The sequence below is a fragment of the Mesoplodon densirostris genome, chromosome 20 (assembly GCF_025265405.1).
Source record: "Mesoplodon densirostris isolate mMesDen1 chromosome 20, mMesDen1 primary haplotype, whole genome shotgun sequence".
NCBI lineage: Eukaryota > Metazoa > Chordata > Mammalia > Artiodactyla > Ziphiidae > Mesoplodon > Mesoplodon densirostris.
The window spans coordinates 30,076,490-30,103,423 of NC_082680.1; the positions used below are offsets into that span (position 1 = coordinate 30,076,490).

The 26,934-nt window shown below is 43.9% G+C and overlaps 2 protein-coding genes across 5 annotated transcripts in view; both read left to right on the forward strand.

The window, feature by feature from the left end:
- The window catches only part of PLEKHA2 (pleckstrin homology domain containing A2), a 57,913-nt gene extending 48,300 nt beyond the window's left edge, over positions 1 to 9,613 (forward strand). For all 4 annotated transcript variants that reach the window (XM_060086206.1, XM_060086205.1, XM_060086207.1 and 1 more), the window contains 2 exons: positions 5,166 to 5,243; positions 5,669 to 9,613. In XM_060086206.1, the coding sequence (XP_059942189.1) occupies positions 5,166 to 5,243; positions 5,669 to 6,031 (441 nt within the window). In that variant the 3' untranslated portion in view covers positions 6,032 to 9,613. The remainder of the gene's footprint in view (positions 1 to 5,165; positions 5,244 to 5,668) is intronic.
- Positions 9,614 to 9,917: 304 nt separating this feature from the next.
- HTRA4 (HtrA serine peptidase 4) lies at positions 9,918 to 26,141 on the forward strand. The gene is given in 11 exon segments (XM_060086097.1): positions 9,918 to 10,038; positions 10,041 to 10,319; positions 10,704 to 10,803; positions 11,529 to 11,733; positions 12,776 to 12,970; positions 13,398 to 13,430; positions 21,526 to 21,606; positions 22,092 to 22,186; positions 22,587 to 22,682; positions 25,981 to 26,028; positions 26,030 to 26,141. Coding segments are annotated over 11 exon segments (1,365 nt in total).
- The last annotated feature ends 793 nt before the right edge of the window (positions 26,142 to 26,934 follow it).

Here is a 26,934-nt window from a genome sequence, read left to right on the forward strand (position 1 = left end):
AAAACAAAAAAGCAACAGGAGTAGCATTTTTTAAAATATAGTTTTGCAAATCTCTTTAATGGCTGGTTTATTAGAAGACAGCAGGATTCTCATATCTACTTCTGCACTCAGTCTGTGGCCATATGTTGTTTTGATGGAAGAGTATGAAGAAAATCTGGCCCCGCAGAGACATGTATTTGGAATAAAGGGATATTTTAATAGCTCTTTCAGATAACTGTGGATCTTCTTTGATTCTATACTGAAACTTGACAAATCGGAGTTTCTTAATGTTTAGGTGCTGTGTGGAATCAGAAGCTGCTATCAATAAACTTTCATACTCTTACATTAAAATCCATTGGTCAGTTTTGCACTTTGAATGGATCATACGTGGCAGGGCTGTATCTAAAGGTGGGATTGGTTCTTGGGGAGAGGTAGGGGTTATTAGCTTGTTGGAAAGGGAGGGCTGCAGAAGTTGGGAATGAGATTAAGAAGGAGATGGCTAAAGCTTTTGGACAGCTGCAGTGGAAGTAACCAGAGGTACATATGGGAAGCCTTTTATTGATGGCCCATTAGAACTCAGTGCTTGAAACCATTGCAAATGTTATGATACCGGTCTCATACCAGATAATCAAAGCTCATCGGACTGCAATAAAACCACAGACTGCAGTGACGCATTTAATACCCTTTGTTCCTCTCACCTCAAAAACTGCCCTCAAGGACAGAAACCCTACTTTTCCTTTTGAACCAAGCACCATAAACATGTACACACTTAAGCAGACCAGGAAGAGACGAAGGTATAAGCTTGGCACTTCCCTTCTTGTTCTATTGAGTTTCAAGGCTTTTTTTTTAGTCTCTTAGTAATTCACCACAGGGTGGGTGGATTTCAGCTCCGTGTTTTACTGGTTCATGGAGCTACCTTTGTGATGTGGTTTTAAGATATTTTTGAGTTTTTGATGAAAGCTAAGCACAGGCTTTCCATAAAAGATAGATATACACATACACTGTAATTTTTGCATATAATTTTTGAGGTTTCACTTAATTTCTGTTGCCAGTGGAATCCAGTTCTTAAAACTACTGATAGAGATTTAAACTGTGATCTCAGTAACGTAATATCCTATTTCTTCTCATGTGGGATCAGTATCTGCTTTTCTCTTTGAATAATATATATATTTTAAAATAAATTTATTTATTTTTGGCCGCGTTTGGTGTTCGTTGCTGCGCACGGGCTTTCTCTAGTTGCGGCAAGCGGGGGCCACTCTTCATTGCGGTGCGTGCGCTTCTTATTGCGGTGGCTTCTCTTGTTGCGGAACACGGGCTCTAGGCGTGCAGGCTTCAATAGTTGTGGCATGTGGGCTCAGTAGCTGTGGCTCAAGGGCTCTGGAGAGCAGGCTCAGTAGTTGTGGTGCAGGGGCTTAGTTGCTCCGCTGCATGTGGGATCTTTCCAGACCAGGGCTCGAACCCGTGTTCCTTGCATTGGCAGGCGGATTCTTAACCACTGCGCCACCAGGGAAGCCCCTTGAATAATGTTTTAAACATTAGTGAACATTAAAATAATGTTTACTACTGTTGATTATCCTCATGGCTGGGTTCACTACCTAGGTTATCTGACAGAAAAATGTCCTTAAACGGAATTAGAGCATTAGGGAAGAAATGTAATTAGCAAACAATTTCTGTCTCAAATACTAAATGTTTTAAGAAAGAGATTTAATCGTTTTCCCCATCATATTAGCAAAGATTAAAAAAATTGTAATATTAAAAAAAAATAAAAAATAAAAGGTTTGGGAAACATGGCAGTCCAGTGTTTAGGACTCCACGCTTTCACTGCCGTGGGCCCAGGTTCCATCCCTTGTTGGGGAACTAAGATCCTGCAAGCCATGCATTGTGGCCAAAAAATTAAAAAAAGTTTTTTAACTGTAATATTTAATTCTAACAAGGGTGCATGTAATATACATACATATATATATATATATATGTTTAAATGAAATCTATATTATTAACTAGAAATCACTCTGGCCATATATAAGAAGAGCCTTAAAAGCATAGATACTCTGGGACTTTCCCTGCGGTCCAGTGGTTAAGACTCTGCAGTTCCACTGCAGGGGGCGTGGGTTCGATCCCGGGAACCAAGATCCCACATGCCATGTGGTGTGGCCACCCACCCCCAAAAAAGCATGCATACTCTTCAGCAACTTTCCCTGGGAGCTGAAGAATCTTAAGTATGAAAAAAGCTTTATACACAAAGATGTGAATAGCAGTATTGTTTATATTAGAGAATTGGAAATGATCTGAACGAATTTTAGAGGATCTGGATTCTTGTGTTTGAGTTTCCAGCTGTTAAGTCAGGTGATTCCCAGTGTTCTCTGATTCAGGATTTCTTGCTAAGTGGGGCTGGGGTGAGCACACCTGGGCTGGTTGAGTGATTGCTCCTAGAGAAGGAGTGAGTGTTTGTTTTCTGTCTCCAAGGACAGTCAGATAGGTGGTCTGTGGCCTGTGGGCGGGGCGTTCTTTGCTATGGTGATAAAAGGACTAAAAGTAGCTTAAAAAGCCCTGGAAACTGACTATTGGACTCTCATCATGGGGGTCTTGCAATCTGTTTAATGAAAATGTTCCATCTCCTGTGTGATGCGGGAGACCTTTGTCTCTCCTTTAGCTCCCATCCCCATCTTTCCCTCTGTCTTCTCACATTTCCCCACCAAATCAGCTTCTGTTCCCCTAGAAGGGAAATCTGGAAGAAATGCTTTTCTGCTGATGGACAATTTAATTGCCACCGGCTCATTCCAATTCAAAATCGCCTTTCTTCTCCCCCAAATATGTTATCTTATTTGGGTTTTTTTTTTTTTTTTTTTTTTTTACAGAAGTTCCCTTTAATTATCTTTTGCTCATATTGTTTTAGTTTACTTGACAATGACAATAATTTACATGCAGAGGCTCTTTCCATATTGACTTGATAAACGCACCCCCGCCCCCGCCCCCCGAGTTGCAACTTGCAGTCTTCTACATTACTTTTTGTTTCCAGGGTCATCTCTATAATGTAATTTGACTAGTGAAGTAATTAAGAATTTGAATATGACTTTCTACATAAATTAAGAAGCATGCTGTAATATTATTCTGCTTACAGTTGAAAACTTTTTTAATAAGCAAAGTATTCTTTTGAAACTGAGATTGGAAAATACAATGTATAATTGGTCACTTTATCCAGAGAAAAGCAATACAGCTAAGGTGAATTGAGATATAATACAGTTTTACTTTAAATTTCTTAACTGTAGAAATAGACATTAGCATTTATGGATAACGTTATTTATAATAGAAATAATTATTAATATCTTTTCAAACAACCCAAGGAATCTGAGAGACTTCAAGAAATATAGACATGTGTACAGAAACCCTTAAGAAGGCTGAAAGGAATACGATAGAAACCAGGTAGGCAGTGAAGACCTGGTCACCCTCCCGTCTGTAAGCCATTTTATGGGGCTGATAAACAAGCGTATTAAGAAAAAGTATGGTATCTTATTTGATCCCAACAATTTTATCCTTTAGGTAAGAATTATCCACAGTTTGAGTATGAAGAAAATGAAATTAAAAAGTTGTAGGGAGAAGGCAGCAAACATATTTATCATATTGGAATTTAAGGCTTCATCTGAGTCCCTCATATAATAATAACAACAAAACAATGACTAATGTGAAGCCCTTTCTGTGTATCAGGCACTTTCAAACTGCTTTACCTAAATGAGTTCATTTAATTGTTCCCAATAGTTCTACTTGTGGAACAGGTTAGCTAGCCCTGCTATCAGTAAAATACTTTCTGGAAGAATCTTGGAGACCGTGTCCTGGTTATCTTTTTAGACTAGGGATGGCTTTCTTTTTCTGGGAAACCACCAGGTTGTCAAGTAACTGGGAAAAGAAAAGTCCAGGGAAGAGAGAAGGCAGATGAGTTTGCAGCTATGATGCGTGACAGGGGTCTTCTCCAGGGGCACAGTGGCTGCCTCTCTTTGGCCTAGCGTGCCAGGGTGTGGAACTGTTCCCCTTGTAAGTGTCCTGCACACACCTAACCAGGGAGGGTTGGTTTGGGGACAGGATGGGGTAAGCATGCAAATTTGAGGGTTTTAAAAAGACTGGTCATGTATTACCTTGATATAATGCAAAGAGAAAGAATCATTCTAGGGATGGGGAGAGTGAGGGGTAGATGTGGAGAATCTTGCAGGCCAGCGTGTGTGGTGTTTGCCTTCATGTACGCACGGGCATGCAAGTGCACGCCGGTAATTTGGGGTGGCTGTATCAGGGGAAGGTGCAGGGTGACAGACAGAGGTTAATAAAACGTTTCTGGAAGTCAAGGCTTCGTTCAGTCTTGGTCCCATCTGTGTGCCTGGTACCTGACGTCACGTGTCACCCTGAGTAAGGCCTCAGTAAATGTTTGCCAGGTTCACTTGGATTCAACTCCTGTAAAGCTGGAAAGCACTGAGAATTCCCAGGGCTCTACGTACTGTGGCTTGGCTTCTTGATTGTCCTCTTTCTTCACAGAGGCGCTGCTGCCCTCTTCTGGGGTTGCTCGGTATTTCTGGGGGAAGAACTTTTTAAGGCCTCGGCTGTGCCCTCCCTACACGTCGGTGAGCTTGGTGCTGCAGGTCTAGCAGCTCTTGAGGCCTGGATGGGACTCAGGACAGACCCAGATCACTTGTGCTTTGAGGGAAGCCCTGTTCCTGGAGAAACCACCTGTCTGGGAGGATTTGGTTTTAATGGGACTGGAGCTGAAAGTGGGATCATTTGTTGGGATCGCTGTGGTAGAAGGGTGACTGCACTGGGTGTCAGGAGAACTGGAATCTAGACCAGCCCTAAACCTTGGGCTCTGGCTTTCTGGGCTTCATTTTCCTTTTCTGTAAAACAGGGGCTGAGGCCAGGCCGATTGTGTTCCGGAGGGGGTGAGGGACTTCAGTAGGGATGGGCCTCAGCTCTCCCTCTGTCACGACCTCTGCCCCACCTTGAGCCCTTTTATTTATGGGGTGACAAATATGATTTTGCTGGGGAAAAAAAGTGTCCTCAGAAGTCTGAAAGCCACTGGCCTGGATGGTCTCTGAGATCCCTTCCCGCTCTAATGGTGTGATTTTATGAACTTACACTTGAGTCACAGGCGTGAAAACTGAAATCACAGCGCCAGACGTGTCTCTGTAAGTGTGGTGGGTGTTTTGCAGGCAGACAGTCCAGAAGACATGCACAGCTGGATTAAGGAGATCGGGGCAGCTGTCCAGGCCCTCAAGTGCCACCCCAGAGTAAGTCACTTCCTTCCTGTTCACAGTCACTGTCAACCTCGTGATGAGTTGTCCCGAGTGGGTGGGTTTTATTTGGTGACGTAGGGAAGCAGCCCGGTGCCCAGATGCAGCTGAAGCCCCGGGCTGTCTCTTTTGACTGGTTTGGGTACAAATTTTTATTTTTTGTTTTTTTCAGTAGTTGGAGGAGGTGAGGTAGGGTTGGATAGAGAACCAGAGCTTCTGATGTGTCCTGCACATCTCCCTGCCAGGCAGACCTTGACCCTTCCGGGGTGAATGCCGCTGGCCATATTTAATTTCTGTAGACGCGTGTCTCTGGGCCTGTGAGGGTGGTGATCCTGGAGGGGGTCCTCTTCCTGGGACCTTGGGATAAACATTGTCAGGAAAACTCTTAACTTTCCTTTTTTTCCCGCCTTTTCTTTTTGTAGGAAATGTCCTTTTCTCGATCCATTTCTTTGACCCGCTCTGGAAGCTCCAGCCTCTCAGGGGGGCCCAACTCTGTCTTGGGCAGAGGGCGGCTGCCTCTGGAGGAGAGAAGGGCCCTCTGCAAAGCCCCCTCCATGGCTTCCTCCTGGCAGCCCTGGACACCTGTCCCCCAGGCTGGGGAAAAGCTGCTGCCCACTGAAGAGACTCCTGAGGACTCTTTGTTCATGCCTCGACTTGGGGAGAGCAGTACTTCTGGGGTGCTGCCCAGCTCCCGGATAAGGCACAGATCGGAGCCCCAGCACCCCAAGGAGAAGCCATTTGTGTTCAACCTCGATGATGAAAACATACGGACCTCTGATGTGTGATGAGGCGCAGTGCCCAGGAGGGAGGGGGAGGACTCAGATGTCCAAGGGGCCGTGACTCAGTTTCTCCACCTGCTGGAGGACAGTCAGAGGCCTTCCTGGCACTCACATCCCTGTGGAGCTCTCTTGGGGGAGGGGAGCGCCCAGCTGTTTGTTTTTTTTTTTTTTAAAAAGTCAATGCAGTGTTTTTAATTCGGGAGAGTCACTAGGTTAGACCTGTAGGCTTGCTCAGTGGAGAGCGGGGTGCCTCTTACTTTGACTCTTCCATGGTCCACCTGGTGAGCGGAGGTTGGAAGTCCAATTTCATCCCTAACCAAGTTTTAGTTCCTTGTCCTTGTCTTATTAGCTTCTTCCCTTTGTTTTCAGGCCGGGCGCAGAACCTTGAGGCCAGTCATCTGGTTTTATCCTATTCCTGTTCATTGGCTGAAGTTTGACTGTGAAGTAGGAGGGTGGGAACGAACCCAGCTGAAACTGGGGGAGGCGGTGGGGGACACCCAGGCTCCAGCTTGGCCTGGATACATTCTGAGGGGAGGTGTTAAAATCTGGACGCTGGTCGGGGGGGCCCTGAGTGTCGACCAGGGTAGATTCCCCCCTCCTCCGGGGGACCTCCATAGGGGAAGAAATGGGGACCTCCATAGGGGAAGAAATGGGGACCTCCATAGGGGAAGAAATGGGGACCTCTTGTAAGGAATGGGAGAATGCACTCCCAACCCCAGTGCATCAGCCAGTTTTGGGAATTACTCTTTGACCACAAATACTGTCACTGTGAGAGACAGACCTGCCCACCCTGTTGCTGTGTCAGGCCCTTAGGATGGGTTTATCAGTGTTCAGTGCTGAGAACAGAACAGACATTGCCCTTGATATGGCGTTGCTTGGAATGTGTGGAGGGTTGATGAGTGTATGATAATTCACTTGTGTGATACATCAGATCTGTATTTTAGAGTTTGAGAGTTGCTTTAAAGCAGGTGCCGGGAAGAGATGGAGTTTAGTTCATCCAGCTAAAAATTTTTGATCCGTGTTTTCCAGACAGAAGAAAAGGTCTCTTTTCGCAAAGACAGGTTATCTTGGGTCCTTGCCTCTCAGCTCTTCTTTCATGGGCCGATAGTAGTCTAATTTTAAGTGCTGTATATTGTATACCTTGGCAGATTTGCTTTCTTTCTGTTCTTTGTGTTGCCCTTTGGATGATGCCTCGTGTCTGTACTTGCATGATGAAATCTTGTCATCTGACGAGGTTCTATGTACATACCAGTGAGGAGATAACAAAGATAATCTTGAGAGATATTTATATCTTTAATAAAATAGAAACTGTGCAGAGAAACATTGATTTAGAGCCTATGCATTGCTGGTTAGAGATTTCCCAGGTAGAAGAGCATAGATTGTATTTCCCATCCCGTATTTTAGGATGTACCTTCTTCCATTTGACAAGAGATCCTATTTCCAGGGTCCCTGGGAGAAATTATCTGTCCAGCTTATGTGGGGAACTGCTACCAAGGTTCCCTAAAGGGAGGGAGCTTAACTCAGTTCTATCTAGAACTCTTTATCAGCTAGATCAGTTAATTTTGTCTTTAAATTAAGAATTAACGAGTAGAGGAGGAGACTATGATCAGAAAATCCTTAGTGGCTTGAGGGAAATCTGTTTGTTTGTTTCGGGCAGTGTAGTTTCCTTGAAGTCTGTGTCAGGTTGAGAACTCTTCTTGACCATACTGCTTTGGAGATAACTTTCACTTAAAGTGTTTGCCCTAGTGGTCCTGGTATAAAAAAGGAAATCTTCTCTAGATTTCTCTCTCTCTCTTTTTTTCCCCCTCTTTTCTGCAGCCTCCTGTATACTTTTGTCCTTAGAAATCCCTGGTTTAGAGATTATTTATTTATGAGTGATCAAGGTGACAACATACTTCAGGTAGCCTGATTTCAAGAAGCCATTACAAATTCTTAAAGTTCTTTGTCTCAGGTTTCATCTTCAGATTTTCCTCAAGAAAATTCTTTGGCTAGGTGAAAGAAAGTGCACAGAGATATGGAACTAACAAAGAGAAATTGGGAACTTTTGAGATCTCTGTAAACATTCCCTAACTCATGGAAAGATGTCATCTCCTGGTGTTTAAGTTGTGAAAATCTACCCATTTCTTCCTCTTTTAAATAAACTCTCTGCTAGATTACTACTGCTAAATTAATTGGCCATTATGGTAAGCTGATCTGTTTCTTACTCATTAAGGTTTATTTTGAGAATGTATTAAATTAAACATACTTATAAATCCAGATTGTATTATCATAATAGAGGGGAAACAAGGATTCTAGTTGGCAGATACTTGGGAATTCCAAGTTAGAGCGTTGTTAATGTAGTTCCAACGCCAGATAAATATAATTATCTTCAATGAAGCTTAGAGGCATTCTCATTGCCAAATCTTATTTCAGAATTCCTTTTGTGTTCATATTTCTTAGCTTCTGGTTAATTTCACATCACACCTTTTAATGTCACTACACATGTGAGCCAAAGATGGTGCATATACGACCAAAGCATTTGGTTTCAAATGTGAAAAATGGAACCAAATGGAAAAAACAAGGAGGGGATGCAATATCGATTAGTAGTTAAGTGCATAGGCTCTGGAATAAATTTGTTTTTTGTTTTGTTTTGTTTTGTTTTAAAAAAAAAGGAACCAAAAAAGGTACTGCATTTTTTTGTGTGTGTGGAATAAAAACATTCTCTGAGTTGTGCTGTTTTCATAAGACTTTTGACGTGGTCTTGACCCACTGTGTGTAACAATTTCAGGTGTCTCCCCATAGGTGAACTATTATTGTCCACTGTTCTTGAAAGTTAAGGAATTGCTTGCTCAGGGTCAGCTGATGGCTGGTGAACGTAGTTTGGCCTTCTGCATTCTGTGAGATGACAGTCGTACTAAGGTGTCCATCAGGTAAAGCGATCTCAGGTGAAAATTGCAGAGTTACACATCTGTTTTTGAGTAGAATGCTGAGCTCCCATGAGAAAGAGTCCAACTTCATAGTTCACTTGAAGCAGAAGGTGGTTTGTTTTTGTTTGATTTTTTTCCCCCTGAATGTAAGTGTGCTCTGATATGGGCTAAAAGGATCCTTAATAAATAAGTGGCAGATTCAGTAGTTGAGCAGTGGGATTTGATATGTTTGTTTTCACTGTTAACCAGATAAATAGGCATAAGGAAGTAGCAGAGTTTTGGAAACTGAGTTTCCCAAATCAGCTTTGTTTATAAACTTTGAACATGTCAGAAATGGACAGATTTATGACATCTTTTCTACCAATGTCACTTTTTTCCCTTAGTCCCTTTTTCTCTCTGTTACTGCCTGCAGTAGTGAATTAGTCACTCATGCTCGGTAGAGTTTGAATAAAGCGAATATTTGGCCAAAAACCATACTGTTTGACCCCTTCCCCCGCTGCTCCCCAAGGTGTAGCATGATTCTGTGTTTTGAACCAGTTCGTTTCAGCTGTGAAATGCACTGACTGTAGGCTGAGCTGAGTGCATGGAAACTCTTATGCTTCTCATTTTAAGCGATCTCCTACTTGGTATGTAGCAAAAAATAATTTTCTAAAACTGTTTTGTCGCTTGTTTTGTAATAAAAACCATGTGAAATACTGAAATAGGGTGTGTGTTTTCCTAACTCGGATCGTCTGTCCGTGGGTGGGTGAGTTGTCAGTCTGCCCCCGTTCTTGGTGTTCTGAATTTCACGAGGTGGGGAAGGGCCGGGACGCGGGGCGGGGTGGGGAACGGCTGTGTGTGGAGAGGGCTGCCAGGTTCTGCCCCTTAAAGTCGGGGGCTGAAGGAGGCGGCACCCCAGTCCGGAGAAAGCGTTGCTCGTCTGAGAGCAGCTGCGGGTCCAGAGGAGAGTCCGCGGGAAAGTGGGAGGGAAGGAGGAAGGGGGCGGGATGACGAGAGCCCTGCTGCGGCCCGCCGGGCTCGGACCGTTCGTCCTGCCGTGGCTGCCGCTGCCCGCGGCGCCGGGGAGCGGAGTCTAGGCCAGGAGGGCCAGGCCCGCGCCGCCGTGCCCACCGCTGCCCACCCTGCTCGGCGGGGGACGGCCCCGGGGCTCGACCGCTGCGGGGGCTGCCGCGTCTGCGCCGCGGCCGAGGGCGAGGCCTGCGGCGGGGCGCTCGGCCGGCCGTGCGCCGCCCACGCCCCGGCTCCTCGGCGGCGCGGGACGGCCGCGTGCGGCGGCTACGGGAGCACCTACCCCAGCCTGTGCGCGCTCCGCGCCGAGAACCACGCCGCGCGCCTCCGTGGCGCGCTCCCGGCCGTGGCGGTGCGGAAGGGGGACTGTGGAGCCCCAGGTGAGCTGAGGGCCGCGCGCTCTCCACGCCCTCTTTAGGAGCGAGTTTCGTTCGCGCGGTTCTCCCTGCTGCATCGCCAGAGCGATTCAACGCCTCCTAGGTACCAGTTTTCTTCCCTCCTTAGGTGTCCGGTTACCGTTTCCCGTGTGGTTGCTCCCCAATTTCCTCCCCATAGCTGGTGGCCGCCGTCTTCCCTTTTAAGTTATTTTCAAATCGGGGTGACAGGTCTGGTCTCCTGCGACCGCAGTGAATACACAGTGGGAGACCGAAGAGAGGAGGGGGAGGGAAAGCGGAGAGAGAGGGAGGAGAGAGGTGATGCCTGATGCGGTCAGGCAGCGAGGGTCGTCCCCCACCCCCGCCCAAAGAATGGAGCATCTCTTTCAGGGACCAGAAGCGCAGGCTGGCTCAGGAGCAAGTACAACTTCATCGCCGCCGTGGTGGAGACGGTGGCCCCGTCCGTGGTCCACTCACAGCTGTTCCGCGGGTAAAGGAAGTCGGAGGAGGACGTCAGCTCCCCGGGCTAACTGTTCCCGAGAGCCTCCCTGCTCCTGGCCCCGCGCAAGCACTCTCCCAGCACAATTTAGTTGTAAAAACCACGGTGAGGAAATCAAACGGCTCAAAAGAGGTTGCATAGCCTGTTGGTCATTTAGCCAAAGAGCAGAGTCATAAGGATTCTGACTTCCAAATCTGGGCTACTCCTCTCAGACAAGTTCAAGGTCAGAGGTGAGAGCCAGAAGGCACCTTGATGGTGATCTTGCCTGGCCCCTTCTTTTGCATGTAAGGAATCCCAAACCCAGAGAGCAAGAGAAACTTGTCCTATGTCACAAGGCCAGTTAGTAGTGGAACCTAAGCCGGGACCAGACTTCTCTGACTCCCTCCCTGCCTAGGTGCTGGATAATGTGGCACTAGGTCCACTTTTGCCCCCAGTATTACGATTAGGTTAGTCGTCTTTGAAGCAGAGGGGTGCTGCTTTTCCTGGAAAAGGAGAGATGGAATCAGCTCTCAGTCCTGTTCCCAAGAGATGGCCAGGACATTGAACACACAGTCTAACTACATGTGGAGAGAATGAAAACAGGCAGGGAAAAGTAAAATGTCTGAGGAAACTGTGGTGGAAGAATGTTTGATAAATGCCGGTTCCCATGCTTCCAGACTATGGCGGATGCCCTGATTTGCCCACCTTCTGCTAATGCTGTTGTCTTGCTGAGACAGGTCGCCTCTCAGCAGTGAGGATATTCCTGCATCCAGTGGCTCTGGGTTCATAGTGTCTCAGGATAGGCTTATTGTTACCAATGCCCACGTCCTCACGAACCAGCAGCAGATCCAGGTGGAGCTCCAGAGCAGGGTCCAGTATGAAGCCACTGTCAAGGACATTGACCACAAATTGGATCTTGCCCTGATTAAAACTGAGCCAAATGTGAGTCTGCGATTCGAGGATTTTCATCAACTTGCTGATATTTTCTTCCCCACCCCACCACATGTCTCTTCTCCCTGGCATATACTTTTTTTTTTTTCCTAGTTTGCTTTCTTTCTATTCTTCACGCCTTCTTTTGTTTATTTTCTTCCATGCCTGTCTGTATGTCTGTCAAAATTTTTATTAACTACCCAGCTGTCTTTTTTTCTCCTTCAGTTCCTTCTTCAACAGATGCTGCTTCTGGGAAACTTATTTCTCTGCTTGTCTCAGAACACCGGAAATGATTGTAATGGATTCAAAGCTGCTAAGGAGTGCTTTGAGTTCCTTGCTATATGAAGTGTGGTCTGCACCCCAGCAGCATTGACATCATCTGAGAATTTTTTAGAAATACAGAAACTCAGACCCTACCCAGGTCTACTGATCACTGGGAGATTCATATACACATAAGGAGAAGCACTGCTTTGGGTGACCTCCTTTCTGTTTGTGGCTTATTAACTTTGTAAACAACTTCTGAGCTGGAATGGTGCTAAGTAAATTGCTAATGTCAGTTTATGTTCATCAGTTACTTCACTGGCGGTTTACTTATTGTAATTTCTACAAGCAATAATTTTAGATTTTTAGAGATGATCCCTGTCATCTTAACAAGTGAGAGTTTAGTGGTAGTTGGAGTGTAAGGAGGAAGACTCAGGCAGTTGTAGAAGCTAGGTGGGTGCGTGATTCTTGCATTATAAATGCCGAAATGGTGGAGACCATGTCATATATGGATTGTATACAAATGCTGATTGATTCCATTTTTTTTTTTTTTTTTTTTTGCGGTACGCGGGCCTCTCATTGCTGTGGCCTCTCCCGCCGCGGAGCACAGGCTCCGGACGCGCAGGCCCAGCGGCCATGGCTCACGGGCCCAGCCGTTCCGCGGCACGTGGGATCCTCCCGGACCGGGGCACGTCCCCTGCATCGGCAGGCGGACCCCCAACCACTGCGCCACCAGGGAAGCCCTGATTCCATTCTTAATTTGTCCATCTGGTCCCTCCTCACCGGCGTGCAGACTGAACTTCCTGTATTGCTGCTGGGAAAGTCATCTGACCTGCGAGCTGGCGAGTTCGTGGTGGCCTTGGGTAGCCTGTTTTCACGGCAGAACACAGGGACGGCAGGCATTGTCAGCACCACACAGCGAGAGGGCAAAGAGCTGGGGCTGAAGGCTTCAGGCATGGACTATATCCAGACGGATGCCATAATTAATGTAAGTCACAGGGGTAGGCTGTCCTCAGCCCATAAGATACTGGCAGTGCGGTGAGAAGAACACTTCAGGGTGCCTTCTTTTCCCTTTGGCCTTTCGGGGATGTCCAGAGATCAGGTCTATCCTCATGAGAGGTACGGAATGCCACGCTGTTAGAGGTCAGCCTGTTGGATGTGATAACTGGCATCCACGATATTGATGGTCTCCTAGGGTCTGTTGCAGAGGTCACTGCTGCCGTAGGAGGCGGTGGTCCTCTTGCTGTTGTTCTTTACCTGCACCGACTTCGGAGATGATCATGATGGGGCCCAATTTTGCCTGCCCTGGGGAAACGGGCTCACTAGGGCAGGCTGTTTTTGGTAAACCTCTTTGGGAATTATATATAGATGACGGGGAGAAAAGTACTGATGGCTTTTTCAAATCCTATCTTCAGCACGGGAATTCTGGGGGGCCTCTGGTGAATTTGGTATGTGACCACTTCCCTTGCTGTTTCACGCTTCTTCTTAACTTTCAAAAACTTGACAAATTTCATGATGCAGATTGGGATGTCGCTCTTGTGTAGAGATTTGTGGTATGATGCTTTTCTATTATTACGTCTTAAGTAAAGGGCTAGGAAAAATTTAAGATCTACGATGGATTTGTCATCTTGGCATGTGAGCTCCTCCAGCCGAGGGGGTCAGGGTTTCCTTAACACCTACTTACATCTCTTCAGTGTGCTTTCTGCGTTCATTGGGTACTTAACAAAAGCCCTGGGTACTAAGCCCAAATTATGTCAAATGACAACTGTACTTTGTAATGTATATCCTTGAAGACCCCCTGCTTCTGCATGTGAAGAACTAAGTCTCATCCCAAAATGCTAATTTAGTATTGACCTGCTTAGAGATGACAAAAAAGCCACAACAATAATCCGTTTGCTCTGTCATGTATTTAATTCTTAAATTTTATTCAACGTCCCTAATGGAAATGCCAGGGTTTCTAGTTGCTCAGATACAACAAGAGAGCAGTGCTGTTTGACACACGGCCTGTGATCATGCTCTCTGAGTCCCTTGAGCTGATTGTTTCTGGTTTCTCTTCACATATTACATTTGCTTGTAGGAGGAGGAATTGTGTGTGAAATCACTGAGTGCTTTTTATTCCTAACATTTTTTTTTTTCACATCTTCATTGGCGTTTCAATGCTTTACAATGTTGTGTTAGTTTCTGCTGTATAACAAAGTGAATCAGCTATATGTGTACATATATCCCCAAATCCCCTCCCTCTTGCGTCTCCCTCCCACCCTCCCTATCCCACCCCTCTAGGTCATCACAAAGCACCGAGCTGATCTCCCTGTGCTCTGCAGCAGCTTCCCACTAGCTATCTATTTTACGTTTGGTAGTGTATATATGTCCATGCCGCTCTCTCACTTAATTCCAGCTTCCCCTCCCCCCGCCCTGTGCCCTCAAGTCTGTTCTCTACATCTGCGTCTGTATTCCTGCCCTGCCACTAGGTTCATTAGTACTGCTTTTTAAAATTCCATTTATACATGTTAGCATACGGTATTCGTTTTTCTTCTTTCTGACTTACTTCACTCTGTATGACAGATTCTAAGTCCATCCACCTCACTACAAATAACTCAAATTCGTTTCTTTTATGGCTGAGTAATATTCCATTGTATATATGTGCCATATCTTCTTTATCCAGTCATCTGTTGATGGACATTTAGGTTGCTTCCATGTCCTGGCTATTGTAAATAGAGCTGCAGTGAACATTGTGGTACATGACTCTTTTTGAATTATTGTTTTCTCAGGGTATATGCCCAGTAGTGGGATTACTGGGTCATATGGTAGTTCTATTTTTAGTTTTTAAAGGAACCGCCATAGTGCCTGTATCAATTTACATTCCCACCAAAAGTGCAGAAGTGTTCCCTTTTCTCCACACCCTCTCCAGCATTTATTGTTTGTAGATTTTTTGATGATGGCCATTCTGACTGGTGTGAGGTGATACCTCATTGTAGTTTTGATTTGCATTTCTCTAATGATTAGTGATGTTGAGTCTCTTTTCATGCATTTGTTGGCCATCTGTATTTCTCCTTTGGAGAAAATGTCTATTTAGGTCTTCTGCTCATTTTTGGATTGGGTTGTTTGTTTTTGTGATATTGAGCTGCATGAGCTGCTTGTATATTTTGGAGATTAATCCTCTGTCAGTTGCTTCATTTGCAAATATTTTATCCCATTCTGAGGGTTGTCTTTTCGTCTTGTTTATGGTTTCCTTTGCTGTGCAAATTTCATTAGGTTCCATTTGTTTATTTTTGTTTTTATTTCCCTTACTCTAGGAGGTGGGTCAAAAGGTGGGTTTTTATTTCCTTTGCTGTGATTTATGTCATAGAGTGTTCTGCCTGTGTTTTCCTCTAACAGTTTTATAGTGTCTGGCCTTACATTTAGGTGTTTAATCCATTCTGAGTTTATTCTTGTGTATGGCGTTAGGGTGTGTTCTAATTTTATTCTTTTACATGTAGCTGTCCATTTTTCCCAGCACCACTTATTGAAGAGGCTCTCTTTTCTCCATTGTATATTCTTGCCTCCTTTGTCAGAGATACGCTGACCATGTGTGCGTGGGTTTATCTCTGGGCTTTCTATCTTGTTCCATTGATCTATATTTCTGTTTTTGTGCCAGTACCATGCTGTCTTGATTACTGTAGCTTTGTAGTATAGTCTGAAGTCAGGGAGCCCGATTCCTCCAGCTCTGTTTTTCTTTCTCAGGATTGCTTTGGCTATTTGGGGTCTTTTGTGTTTCCATACAAATTGTAAAATTTCTTGTTCTAGTTCAGTGAAAAATGTCATTGGTAATTTGATAGGGATTTCATTGAACCTGTAGATTGCTTTGGGTAGTATAGGCATTTTCACAATATTGATTCTTCCAATCCAGGAGCATGGTATCTCTCCATCAGTTTATGTTATCTTTGATTTCTTTCATCAGTGTTTTATAGTTTTCTGAGTACTGGTCTTTTGCCTCCTCAGGTAGGTTTATTCCTAGGTATTTTATTCATTTTGTTGCAGTGGTAAATGGGATTGTTTCCTTAATTTCTCTTTCTGATCTTTCGTTGTTAGTGTATAGGAATGCAAGAGATTTCTGTGCATTAATTTTGTATCCTGCAACCTTACCAAATTCATTGATTAGTTCGAGTAGTTTTTTGGTGGCATCTTTAGGATTTTCTATGTTTATTATCATGTCATCAGCAGACAGTGACAGTTTTACTTCTTCTTTCCCAATTTGTATTCCTTTTATTTCTTTTTCTTCTCTGATTGCTGTGGCTAGGACTTCCAACACTATGCTGAATAACAGTGGTGAGAGTGGGCAACCTTGTCTTGTTCCTGATCTTAAGGGGAATGCTTTCAGTTTTTCACCATTGAGAATGATGTTGGCTGTGGGTTTGTCATATATGGCTTTTATTATGTTGAGGTAGGTTCCCTCTATGTCCACTTTCTGGAGAGTTTTTTTTTTTTTTAATAAATTTATTTATTTATTTATTTATTTATTTATTTATTTATTTATTTATGTTTGGCTGCAATGGGTCTTCCTTGCTGTGCATGGGCTTTCTCTAGTTGCAGCGACCAGGGGCTACTCTTTGTTGCAGTGCGTGGTCTTTTCATTGCGGTGGCTTTTCTTGTTGCAGAGCACGGTCTCTAGGTGCGCGGGCCTCAGTAGCTGTGGCATGCGGGCTCAGTAGTTGTGGCTCGCTGGCTCTAGAGCGCAGGCTCAGTAGTTGTGGTGCTCGGACTTCGTTGCTCTGCGACATGTGGGATCTTCCCAGACCAGGGCTCGAACCCGTTTCCCCTGCATTGGCAGGCGGATTCTTAACCACTGCGCCACCAGGGAAGCTCTGGAGAGTTTTTATCATAAATGGGTGTTGAATTTTGTCAAAAGCTTTTTCTGCATCTGTTGAGGTGATCATATGGTTTTTATTCTTTAATTTGTGATATTGTGTATCACATTGATTGTTTTACGTATATTGGAGAATCCTTGCATTCTGGGATAAATCCCACTTGATCATGGTGTATGATCCTTTTAATATGCTGTTGGATTCTGTTTGCAATATTTTGTTGAAGATTTTTCCATCTATGTTCATCAGTGATATTGGCCTGTAGTTTCCTTTTTTGTGACATCTTTGTCTGGTTTTGGTATCAGGGTGATGGTGGCCTCAGTAGAATGAGTTTGGGAGTGTTCCTCCCTCTGTTATATTTTGGAAGAGTTTCAGAAGGATAGGTGTTAGCTCTTCTCTAAATGTTTGATAGAATTTGCCTGTGAAGCCATCTGGTCCTGGGCTTTTGTTTGTTGGAAGGTTTTTAATCACAGTCTCATTTTCAGTGCTTGTGATTGGTCTGTTTATATTTTTTATTTCTTCCTGGTTCAGTCTCAGAAGGTTGTGCTTTTCTCAGAATTTGTCCATTTCTTCCAGGTTGTCCATTTTATTGGCATAGAGGTGCTTGTAGTAATCTCTCACGATCCTTTGTATTTCTGCAGTGTCAGTTGTTACTTCTCCTTTTTCATTTCTAATTCTATTGATTTGAGTCTTCTCCCTTTTTTCTTGATGAGTCTGGCTAATGGTTTATCAATTTTGCTTATCTTCTCAAAGAACCAGCTTTTAGTTATTGATCTTTGCTATTGTTTCCTTCACTTCTTTTTTATTTATTTCTGATCTTATCTTTATGATTTCTTTCCTTCTGCTGACTTCGGGGTTTTTTTGTTCTTCTTTCTCTCATTGCTTTAGGTGTAAGTTTAGGTTGTTTATTTGAGATGTTTCTTGTTTCCTGAGGTAGGATTGTATTGCTATAAACTTCCCTCTTAGAACTGCTTTCGCTGCATCCCATAGGTTTTGGGTCATCGTGTTTTCATTGTCATTTGTTTCTAGGTATTTTTTGATTTCCTCTTTGATTTCTTCAGTGATCTTTTGGTTATTTAGCAGCACACTGTTTAGCCCTCATGTATTTGTGGTTTTTATCCTGTAATTGATTTCTAATCTCATAGCATTGTGTTCGGAAGAGATGCTCTATATGAGTTACATTTTCTTAAATGTTCCAAGGTTTGATTTGTGACCCAGAATGTGACTGGAGAACGTTCCATGTGCACTTGAGAAGAAACTGTATTCTTCCTCTTTTGAGTGGAATGTCCTAAAAATATCAAGTAAGTCTTTCTGTTCTGTTGTGTCATTTAAAGCTTGTGTTTCCTTATTTATTTTCCATTTGGATGATCTGTCTATTGGTGTAAGTGGGGTGTTAAAGTCCCCCACTATTATTGTGTTACTGTCGATTTCTCCTTTTATGGCTGTTAGCATTTGCCTTATGTATTGAGGTGCTCCTATGTTGGGTGCATAAATATTTATAATTGTTATGTTTTCTTCTTGGATTGATCTCTTGATCATTATATAGTGTCCTTCCTTATCTCTTGTAACAGTCTTTATTTTAAAGACTATTTACTCTAATATGAGTATTGCTACTCCAGCTTTCTTGTGATTTCCATTTGCATGGAATATCTTTTTCCATCCCCTCATTTTCAGTCTGTATGTGTCCCTAGGTCTGAAGTGGGTCTCTTGTAGACAGCATTTATAAGGGTCTTGTTTTTGTATCCATTCAGCCAGTGTATGTTTTTTGGTTGGAGCATTTAATCCATTTACATTCAAAGTGATTATCGATATGTATGTTCCTATTACCATTTTCTTAATTGATTTGGGTTTGTTTTTGTGGGTCTTTTTCTTCTCATGTGTTTCTCGCTTAGAGAAGTTCCTTTAGCATTTGTTTTAAAGCTGGTTTGGTGGTGCTGAATTCTCTGAACTTTTGATTTTCTGTAAAGCTTTTGATTTCTCCATCAAATCTGAATGAGATCCTTGCTGGGTAGAGTAATCTTGGTTGTAGGTTTTCCCTTTCATCACTTTAAATATGTCCTGCCACTCCCTTCTGGCTTGGAGAGTTTCTGCTGAAAGATTAGCTCTTAACCTTATGGGAATTCCCTTGTATGTTATTTGTTGCTTTTCCCTTGCTGCTCTTAATAGTTTTTCTTTGTATTTAATTTTTGATAGTTTGATTAATATGTGTATCGGTGTGTTTCTCTTTGGGTTTATCCTGTATGGGGCTCTCTGTGCTTCCTGGACTTGACTGACTATTTCCTTTCCCATATTAGGGAAGTTTTCGACTATATTCTCTTCAAATATTTTCTCAGACCCCTTCTTTTTCTCTTCTTCTTCTGGGACCCCTATAATTCAAATGTTGGTGTGTTTAATGTCCCTGAGGTCTCTGAGACTGTCCTCAATTCTTTTCATTCTTTTTCCTTTATTCTGCTCCCTGGCAGTTATTTCCACCATTTTATCTTCCAGCTCACTTATGTGTTCTTCTGCCTCAGTTATTCTGCTATTGATTCCTTCTAGAGTATTTTAAATTTCATTTATTGTGTAGTTCTCACTGTTTGTTTGCTCTTTAGTTCTTCTAGATCCTTGTGAAATGTTTCTTGTATTTTCTCCATTCTGTTTCTGAGATTTTGTATCATTTTTCCTATCATTACTCGGAATTCTTTTTCAGGTAGGTTAACTATTTTGTCTTCATTTATTTGGTCTTTTAGGTTTTTACCTTGCTCCTTCATCTGTAACATATTTTCTTGTTGTATCATTTTTTTTTTTTTGATGGGTGGAGCTGTATTCCTGTTTTACTGGTTGTTTGGCCTGAGGTGTCCAGCACTGGGGTTGCAGGCAGTTGGATAGAGCCGGGTCTTAGAGCTGAGATGGGGACCTCCAGGAGGCCTCACTCCGATTAACATTCCGTGGGGTCTGAAGTTCTCTGTTAGTCCAGCAGTTTGGACTCAGAGCGACCCCCAGCCTGGGAACCAAGATCCCACAAGCCGTGTGGCATGGGAGAAAAAAAAAAAGAAAAAAGGAGCAATACAATAACAAAGAAATAAAAAAAAGAAATAAAATTAGAAAGACAAAAAAATATATTAGGAAAAATAAAACTACAATTGAAACAACTGCAACAAGGTAAAATAAAACCACAACAGAAAAAAGAAAAGAAAAAAAAGGGAACAAGTGAAAAGAAGAACAATAACAAAGTATAAAGAATAAAATTAGAAAACTAAAAGATTTGTTAGAAAAAATAAAAATATAAATGTATCAAGGTAAAACAGAACCCCAATCTAAAAGAGGAAAAAAAGATAGAAAAAAAAAAGCCTTGGTTATGGGGGGTGGAGTTTAGGCAGGGGTGGAACTTCAGCAGGGGCGGGGTTTAGGGTGGGGCGGGAACTAGGCGGGTGGGAGGTGATGTTTGAGCATGGGGCGGGGCCTAGGCGGGCGACGTTCAAGCGTGGGGCGGGGCTTCTGCTTAGGGCCTGCAGGGAAGGGGAGCAGCAGCACATGGAAAGGAAGGCCTCTGGAGTGTGGGGTTCGGGAGTTTGGAGGTAGGGCCCTGGGTGAGGGTGTGTGGGTGGGGTTTAGGCCCAGCATGTTGGAGGGGGTCTCTGAATGTAGAGGTAGGGCCCCGGGTGGGTGTGCAGGGGCGGGGCATGGGTTCTGCGCGGCAGGAGGGAGGCTCCGAGGGCAGAGGATTAGGCCCGGGAGCCCAACAGGTTCCCCGGTGCCTCAGAGGACCGGGAAAGCGCTGGCTGCGTTCCCTTCCGTTCCTCCGTGCCCCTCCCCCACCATCTCCCCCAGGGTCTCCCCCATCGCGGCTGGACCCCTAACCGTGGGTGGGTCCCGCTGGGTGTAGGAACTCCTTCCTTCCCCCAGCCGCTCCTCAGGGGCGCCAGTCCTGTCCCGCCTCCACTTCTCCTCCCCCTTCACCCCGCTCAAGCCCCACATCTTACCCGGTCGCTGGGGGTTCCTCCCATCCCCTTAGGTGTCCATGGTCCCCCTCCAGTGCCTGGTAGGTGCCCTAGTTGTGAGGAGAGGGGAATTCCGCATCCTCCTAGTCTGCCCTCTCGACTCCGCCCCCTTTACTCCTAACATTGCATGTGATTTTTGTGCCTGCTTTTTCTCCAGTAAACAATGAGTTTACTAGAGCAGGGATGAAATGCAGAATTTCAAGCCACACTCCAGACCTATTGAATTATAATCTGTATTTTAATGAGATCGGAAGTCTCTTTTCTATCCTTCCCGTTACCTAACAAAGGCTAAGGGATGATGAAATGCACAAAAAGGAAAGTATTTCCCGCTTCATAAATTTAGTTTAGTAGAGCTTTGTTCCTAAGGTCAATTTGCTGAATCTTCTGAGTAGTTTCATTGAAGTGTGGCTGAAAGTCAACAGCTTTTTGCCTTTTCCGTGTTTATTTTTAGTCTCATTTAAGGAATGGAAAGGCATATACTCCTTGTTCTCATATCTGTGTCAAAATACAACCCGTGGTTCACTTTGAAAAGCAATGTAATTTGGCCAAGAAGAAAAAGAGCTCAAGATTAAAACCCAGAATTCCTCAGCAGTAATTTGCACGCCTTGGTCCTCTAAGATGCCACCTGTTGCTCGACCCTAAGTGACCCTAAGCTTTTCTCCTTCCTTTGCTTGTCAGTCTGCAGAACTGGGCCGCTGAATTGATGTCTCCTCCCTTGTCAGGATGGTGATGTGACTGGCATAAACACACTGAAGGTGACCACAGGAATCTCCTTTGCAATTCCCTTGGATCACATTCGACAGAAAGATAAGGGGAATTTGGAATTTTTCTTCCCCTCCTGTGCTTTTCAGGAGCCCTCAAAGGGCTCCACTGTGGTGGAGACAATCCCTTTTTTTGGCCACGCTGCGTGGCTTGTGGGATCCTAGTTCTGTGACCAGGGATTGAATCCGTGTCCCCTGCAGTGGAAGTGTGGAGCCCTGACCACTGGGAAGTCCCTGAGACAATTCTTTCAGTTTTGTAGAAAACAGAGTCACCGGTACTGAGCTCTGATCACAGTGATCCAGGCAGCAGTACCAGGGGACTAGGTGCAAAACCCAGCCTGAGCTGTACCCAGAGATAGTTGGATGGAACTACTGTGGAAAGGAAAGCCCTGGGCTGGATGTGGGGAGGTGGGCCTGTGCGAGCGACAAAGGTTCTCTGAGGCGTGTTTGTCTTGGCTGGCAGCCTGAAAGGGCAGCTAACATTGGAAGGATAGTCTGTGACTCGGTCTGCCAAAAGGAAAGAAGGCTTTGTTAGTAACACATTACAATTCTCCTTTCCAGGAAAGGCTGTTTCATAGAAGAAATAGCTGGGTCTGCGCATGCTGCCCTCCCTATGAAGTAAGCGCGGGTGTGACCATGTCTGGGTTGTTTTTCAGAAGCACAAGCTATGGGTAGAGAGCCTGAATGGGGAAGGTAAAGCATTTGGACAGTGGCTGGCTCCTCTCGTGACCGCAGGCCCTACTTGTCACAGGGTAGGTGACTGCCTCTGCTGGCACTAGCACGCACTGTACTTTTCAGTGGTTTCTTTCACTGTGTCCAATGGTTCTAGGCTTCGGCACAGAGAATCAGACCACCCCTGGGGAAGAATGATGGTGACCAGCTAGAGGGCATCCTTGTCCCATGTGTGTGAGCCCTGAGCAGAGCAGATAGAGTCCCCACTGACAGTTGGAGGGTTGTCCAGGGCTCAGGGGACTAATTCATTGGCTTCCTAACCTCATGGGAAAACTTCTGACTCTTCTTAGCCTGCTTCAGGAAAGGAAAAGGCAAGATCCAGATTTCCGTGACGTGACCTCTGGAGTTTTTGTATATGAGGCGATTCAGGGAACAGCTGCTGAAAGGTAAGAGCAGCTCAGGCCTCTGACCATCCTCCTCTGTTCTCACTAGATGTGCCCCGTGGTAAATGTGTGTAGGATCTAGACTTGCCCTGTCTGATAACGGTGGGCCCTGCCTGCCGTGAGGCTATTGATCACCTACCTGAGGGGTGGCTGGTGACTGAGGAACTGCATTTTTAATTTTATTTAACTTTAATTGATTTAAATACAAAAACCCAGAAGCAGTGTAAAATATTCTCCGTGAAACACACTTTTTTTGTTTTGGGGAGACTGCGTTTCACTTTAATAACTGCATTGTGTAAGAGATGATCATCGTATAGCAGCATATTGGGTGTGTGCTGTTTCTAGAGGATTTCAAAGACTTAGAGTGTAAAATATGTATTAATAATTATTGAACTATGACATGTTAAATGATATTTTAGATAGAGTTAAGTAAGATATTATTAAAATATATTTTTATATTATATATTAGTTTCATCTGTTTAAAATTTTTTAAAAGTTTAAAATTTTTTTGAATGTGGCTACCAGAAAATTTTAAATTATATGTGTGGCTTGCCGTACATTTCTATTGGACAGTGCTGAGTGTACTAATAAAGCCCCCCCCGGCTTTTCTTTTTTTGAAAGGGATGGTTCTCTGCAGCCCAAGAATTCATGATATGAGTTCACGACATAAGTTTAATTTTGCTAGGAATTCCCAAATCTACTCTTTTGCTACCTTACTTATTAAGAATCAGAAGAATCCAGGGAGTTAGGAGTTTAAGAACCTATTTTAGGTACTTTAAAACACTTTTTTTCTTTGAATTCCGGATGACAGTATGAGGCCAGCACTAAACAAACAAACAAACAAACAAGTACATACAGTAAATGAAGCAAAGGCGAGAGACGTTTTGAGACATTTATAGTAACTACTGAGAGACAGGGTGACTTGGCCCACAAATATTCTCCTGGTCTCTCTCTTATACTTCTTCCATATCCCTCTGTCACCGTTTTTGTTTTTCCAGAGCTCAACAATCTGCTTAGATTATGGCAACTCTTTTTCATAGGGGAAGAATCTGTAGGGTACTAACTGTTCAGAAGAGCTAAGTGTTAGGCCTCCTGTTACTAAATTTGACTCGCCACAGGCTTTTCTAGACGTTCTTGGTCCCTGCCCCCCCCCCCCCCACTTATTTTTAACTTCTGGTTCAAGGCCAAAGCTATCTCTTTCAGCTCTTCAGGTCCTTGCTCCTCAAAATGTGGTCTGTAGCCCAGCAGTAATAGCATCAGCTGGAGCTTTTTAGAAATTCAGTGACAGGAGCACCACTGAAAAAGGATTTGAAAAAGAACTGGTATATGTATAGGTATAACTGAATCACTTTGCTGTATACCTGAAACTAACACAACATACTCCAATATAAAATAAAAAGTTAAAAAAAATCAGAATCTGCTTTTTGAACAAGATCTTCAGGGGATTCAGATGCACATTAAAATGTGGGTATGACTGCTTGCTTGAAGTCCCTGATAAACCGCAAATCATTCTGCCGTCACCCACTTATATCTAAGAATAACGACAATAGGGGCTTCCCTGGTGGCGCAGTGGTTGAGAGTCCGCCTGCCGATGCAGGGGATACAGGTTCGTGCCCCAGTCCGGGAAGATCCCACATGCCGCGGAGCGGCTGGGCCCGTGAGCCATGGCCGCTGAGCCTGCGCGTCCGGAGCCTGTGCTCCGCAACGGGAGAGGCCACAGCAGTGAGAGGCCCGCGTACCGCAAAAAAAAAAAAAAAAAAAAAGAATGATGACAATAATTCCAGTAATAACAGCTGACATTTATCAACCACTTACTATGTCAGGCATCATTTAAAGTGTCTTACGTACTTGTTCAAGCCCCCAATAATTGTGGGATATAGGTGTTTTTTTACGGAAGCAGCAGCTGTGGTGCAGAGAGGTTAATTACCTTGAGAGTTACACGGTAAGTCAGAGGGCAGGGATGTGCAACCTAGCTTAGCCCCTGTATTATCCTGCTCTTGCGGCTCCTTTTCTTGTTTCTGAGAGGCAGAGTGATTGGCAAGAGGATGGGTTTTCAAGTCTGAGAGATCCAGGATGAAATCCTACTTGAGCCTCTTACAAGCTGTGGGACACGGAAAAAAGGTCTTTCATCCTGCCGGAGCCCCACTTCCTCATATTTGGTGCCTAGTTTGCATTCAGTAATACTTTGCAGGTTTCTTTTTCAAAGAACTATCATGAATTAAGCTCTTTCTTTATGCACTGTCCCAGGCATTCCCCTGAGCTGTCCTGGTTCTCAAGGCTTTCCCTGCTTTTAGTTCTATGCTTGAACTTCACATCCTCTTCCTTTAAATTTTCTTTTTTTTAAAAAATAAACTCTACATACCTTGATAATCCTCCCACATTATCATTCTTCCCTGGGCTTCCCAGCTTCCAGTTTCTCTCTCTCTCTTTTTTTTTTTGGCTGCACCTCGCGGCTTGTGAGATCTTAGTTCCCTGACCAGGGATCGAACCCAGGCCCCTGGTAGTGGGAGCACTGAGTCCTAACCACTGGACCACCAGGGAATTCCCCCCATTTCTCATAAATGGAGTCTCCTGCAGTCATTTAATTTGATTTCCAGGCTATTTTTGACTTTAAGATGGATCAGCATGGCTATATATCTATTCTAGTGTTTTGTATTTGGAGCTGGTTTTTGTTTCTAGAATATATATTCTACGTGAAGCAAATATGTTGGAGGCTGAATATAATCACAACTTTGAGGAAAAGGAGCCTAGAACCAGAGTCTTAAATATTTAGACCTTGGTGACTGGTTTTTGACTTACTGGAAGCTGCTTCTATAGTGCAGCTCAGCATACCCTCCAGGTCCATAAACTGGGGGTGAAGATGGGGCAAGTAAGTGGGCTGTCAACATCAAACTGATTAGAGTGTAACTGTCTGGAAAAATATATATTGCTTGGGCTTTTCACGTTTATTGGTAAGGCCGAGTGTATGCTTCAGGTTAAGTGAGGTCAGGGATTAATAGAAATGAAAATCTCACCTCCCTACTGCAAACCAAATCTCATATATGGGAGAAGCAAACTTCTTACACATGATTCTGGTAGAATATTAATTTTGGAAAGGCAAATAGGGTTGTTGTCCTCCAGTGATTTTGCAGAATAGATTAGAGCAGGCCTCACATTCGGAAGGATGGAGGCTATTTCTGGTTTCCTGGTCTGTATGTTTAATGCCAGCAAAATGGTAGTGTCTTAAGAGACAGACATTAAATTCTAGATGGGGATAAGTAAAACTCTTACAGTTTCATGGGCCTTTCTTCTCCCCTCCCAGCTCTGGGTTGAGAGACCATGATGTAATAGCATAAACGGACAACCTATCACACGACAACCGACGTGATTTAAGCTGTTAAGGCCAATGATTCCCTTTCTATCCTGGTTCGTTGGAGAGGTCAAACGTTGATCCTGACAGCCACACCTGAAATAATCAATTAAGTGTCTTGCTTTAAAAAGAAATGATCTAACAAAACCAAAGCTTTATTACCTGGTTTGTACTGAAGATGTGCCAAAGATGGCAAGGGGTTTTAGGATCTCTTTCTTAATAAAGGAAAATGAATGCTTTAAAACACATATACACACACTCCGGAACCGTTAGGTTGGGGGTGTTATAACTGCTGCTAAGAAGCATTCCTAAGGCAAGTGGAAGAAGGACATGGTGCCAGGAAGTCTGGGGAGCTGATAAAATTTTATTTAAAGACAGGAAACAACTGAAAACAGGCAGAGTTTCTAGTTTAACCTTGACAAAAAGGACACTTCAGTATTTAAAAACTTCTCTATAGCCACAAACTGGATATAACACAAACATACACAAATAGATCTATCTACCAAATATTAAGAAAAAAACGGAATCCAGAGTATAAAGGAAATCACGTTTTTCAAAATATTCCTTTATTCAAATAGTTTTTCAGGTTGTGTCACATTTGGCCAGGGTTTGTGAATACAGAGGATGGGCATCACCTAGAAGCCACGCTGAAACTGACAAATGTGGATCGTCACAGAGGAAGGTAAAGATTCTCAGGCTGTCACCTAGCAGTGGAAACAACTTTGATCCCCATCACCTTTTCTGTGACAAGGGCTTCTTCTATAAAATACAAAATTTAATAACTTACAGATTTTTACCTCTTTACCCAAGCTCTTCCTCCTGGAAACATTAATGATTTTGAGTCTGAAAGCTGCTACAGTTTATTTTTTATTTTCAAAGGAAAATAGCTTTTGATGGGGTTTGTGA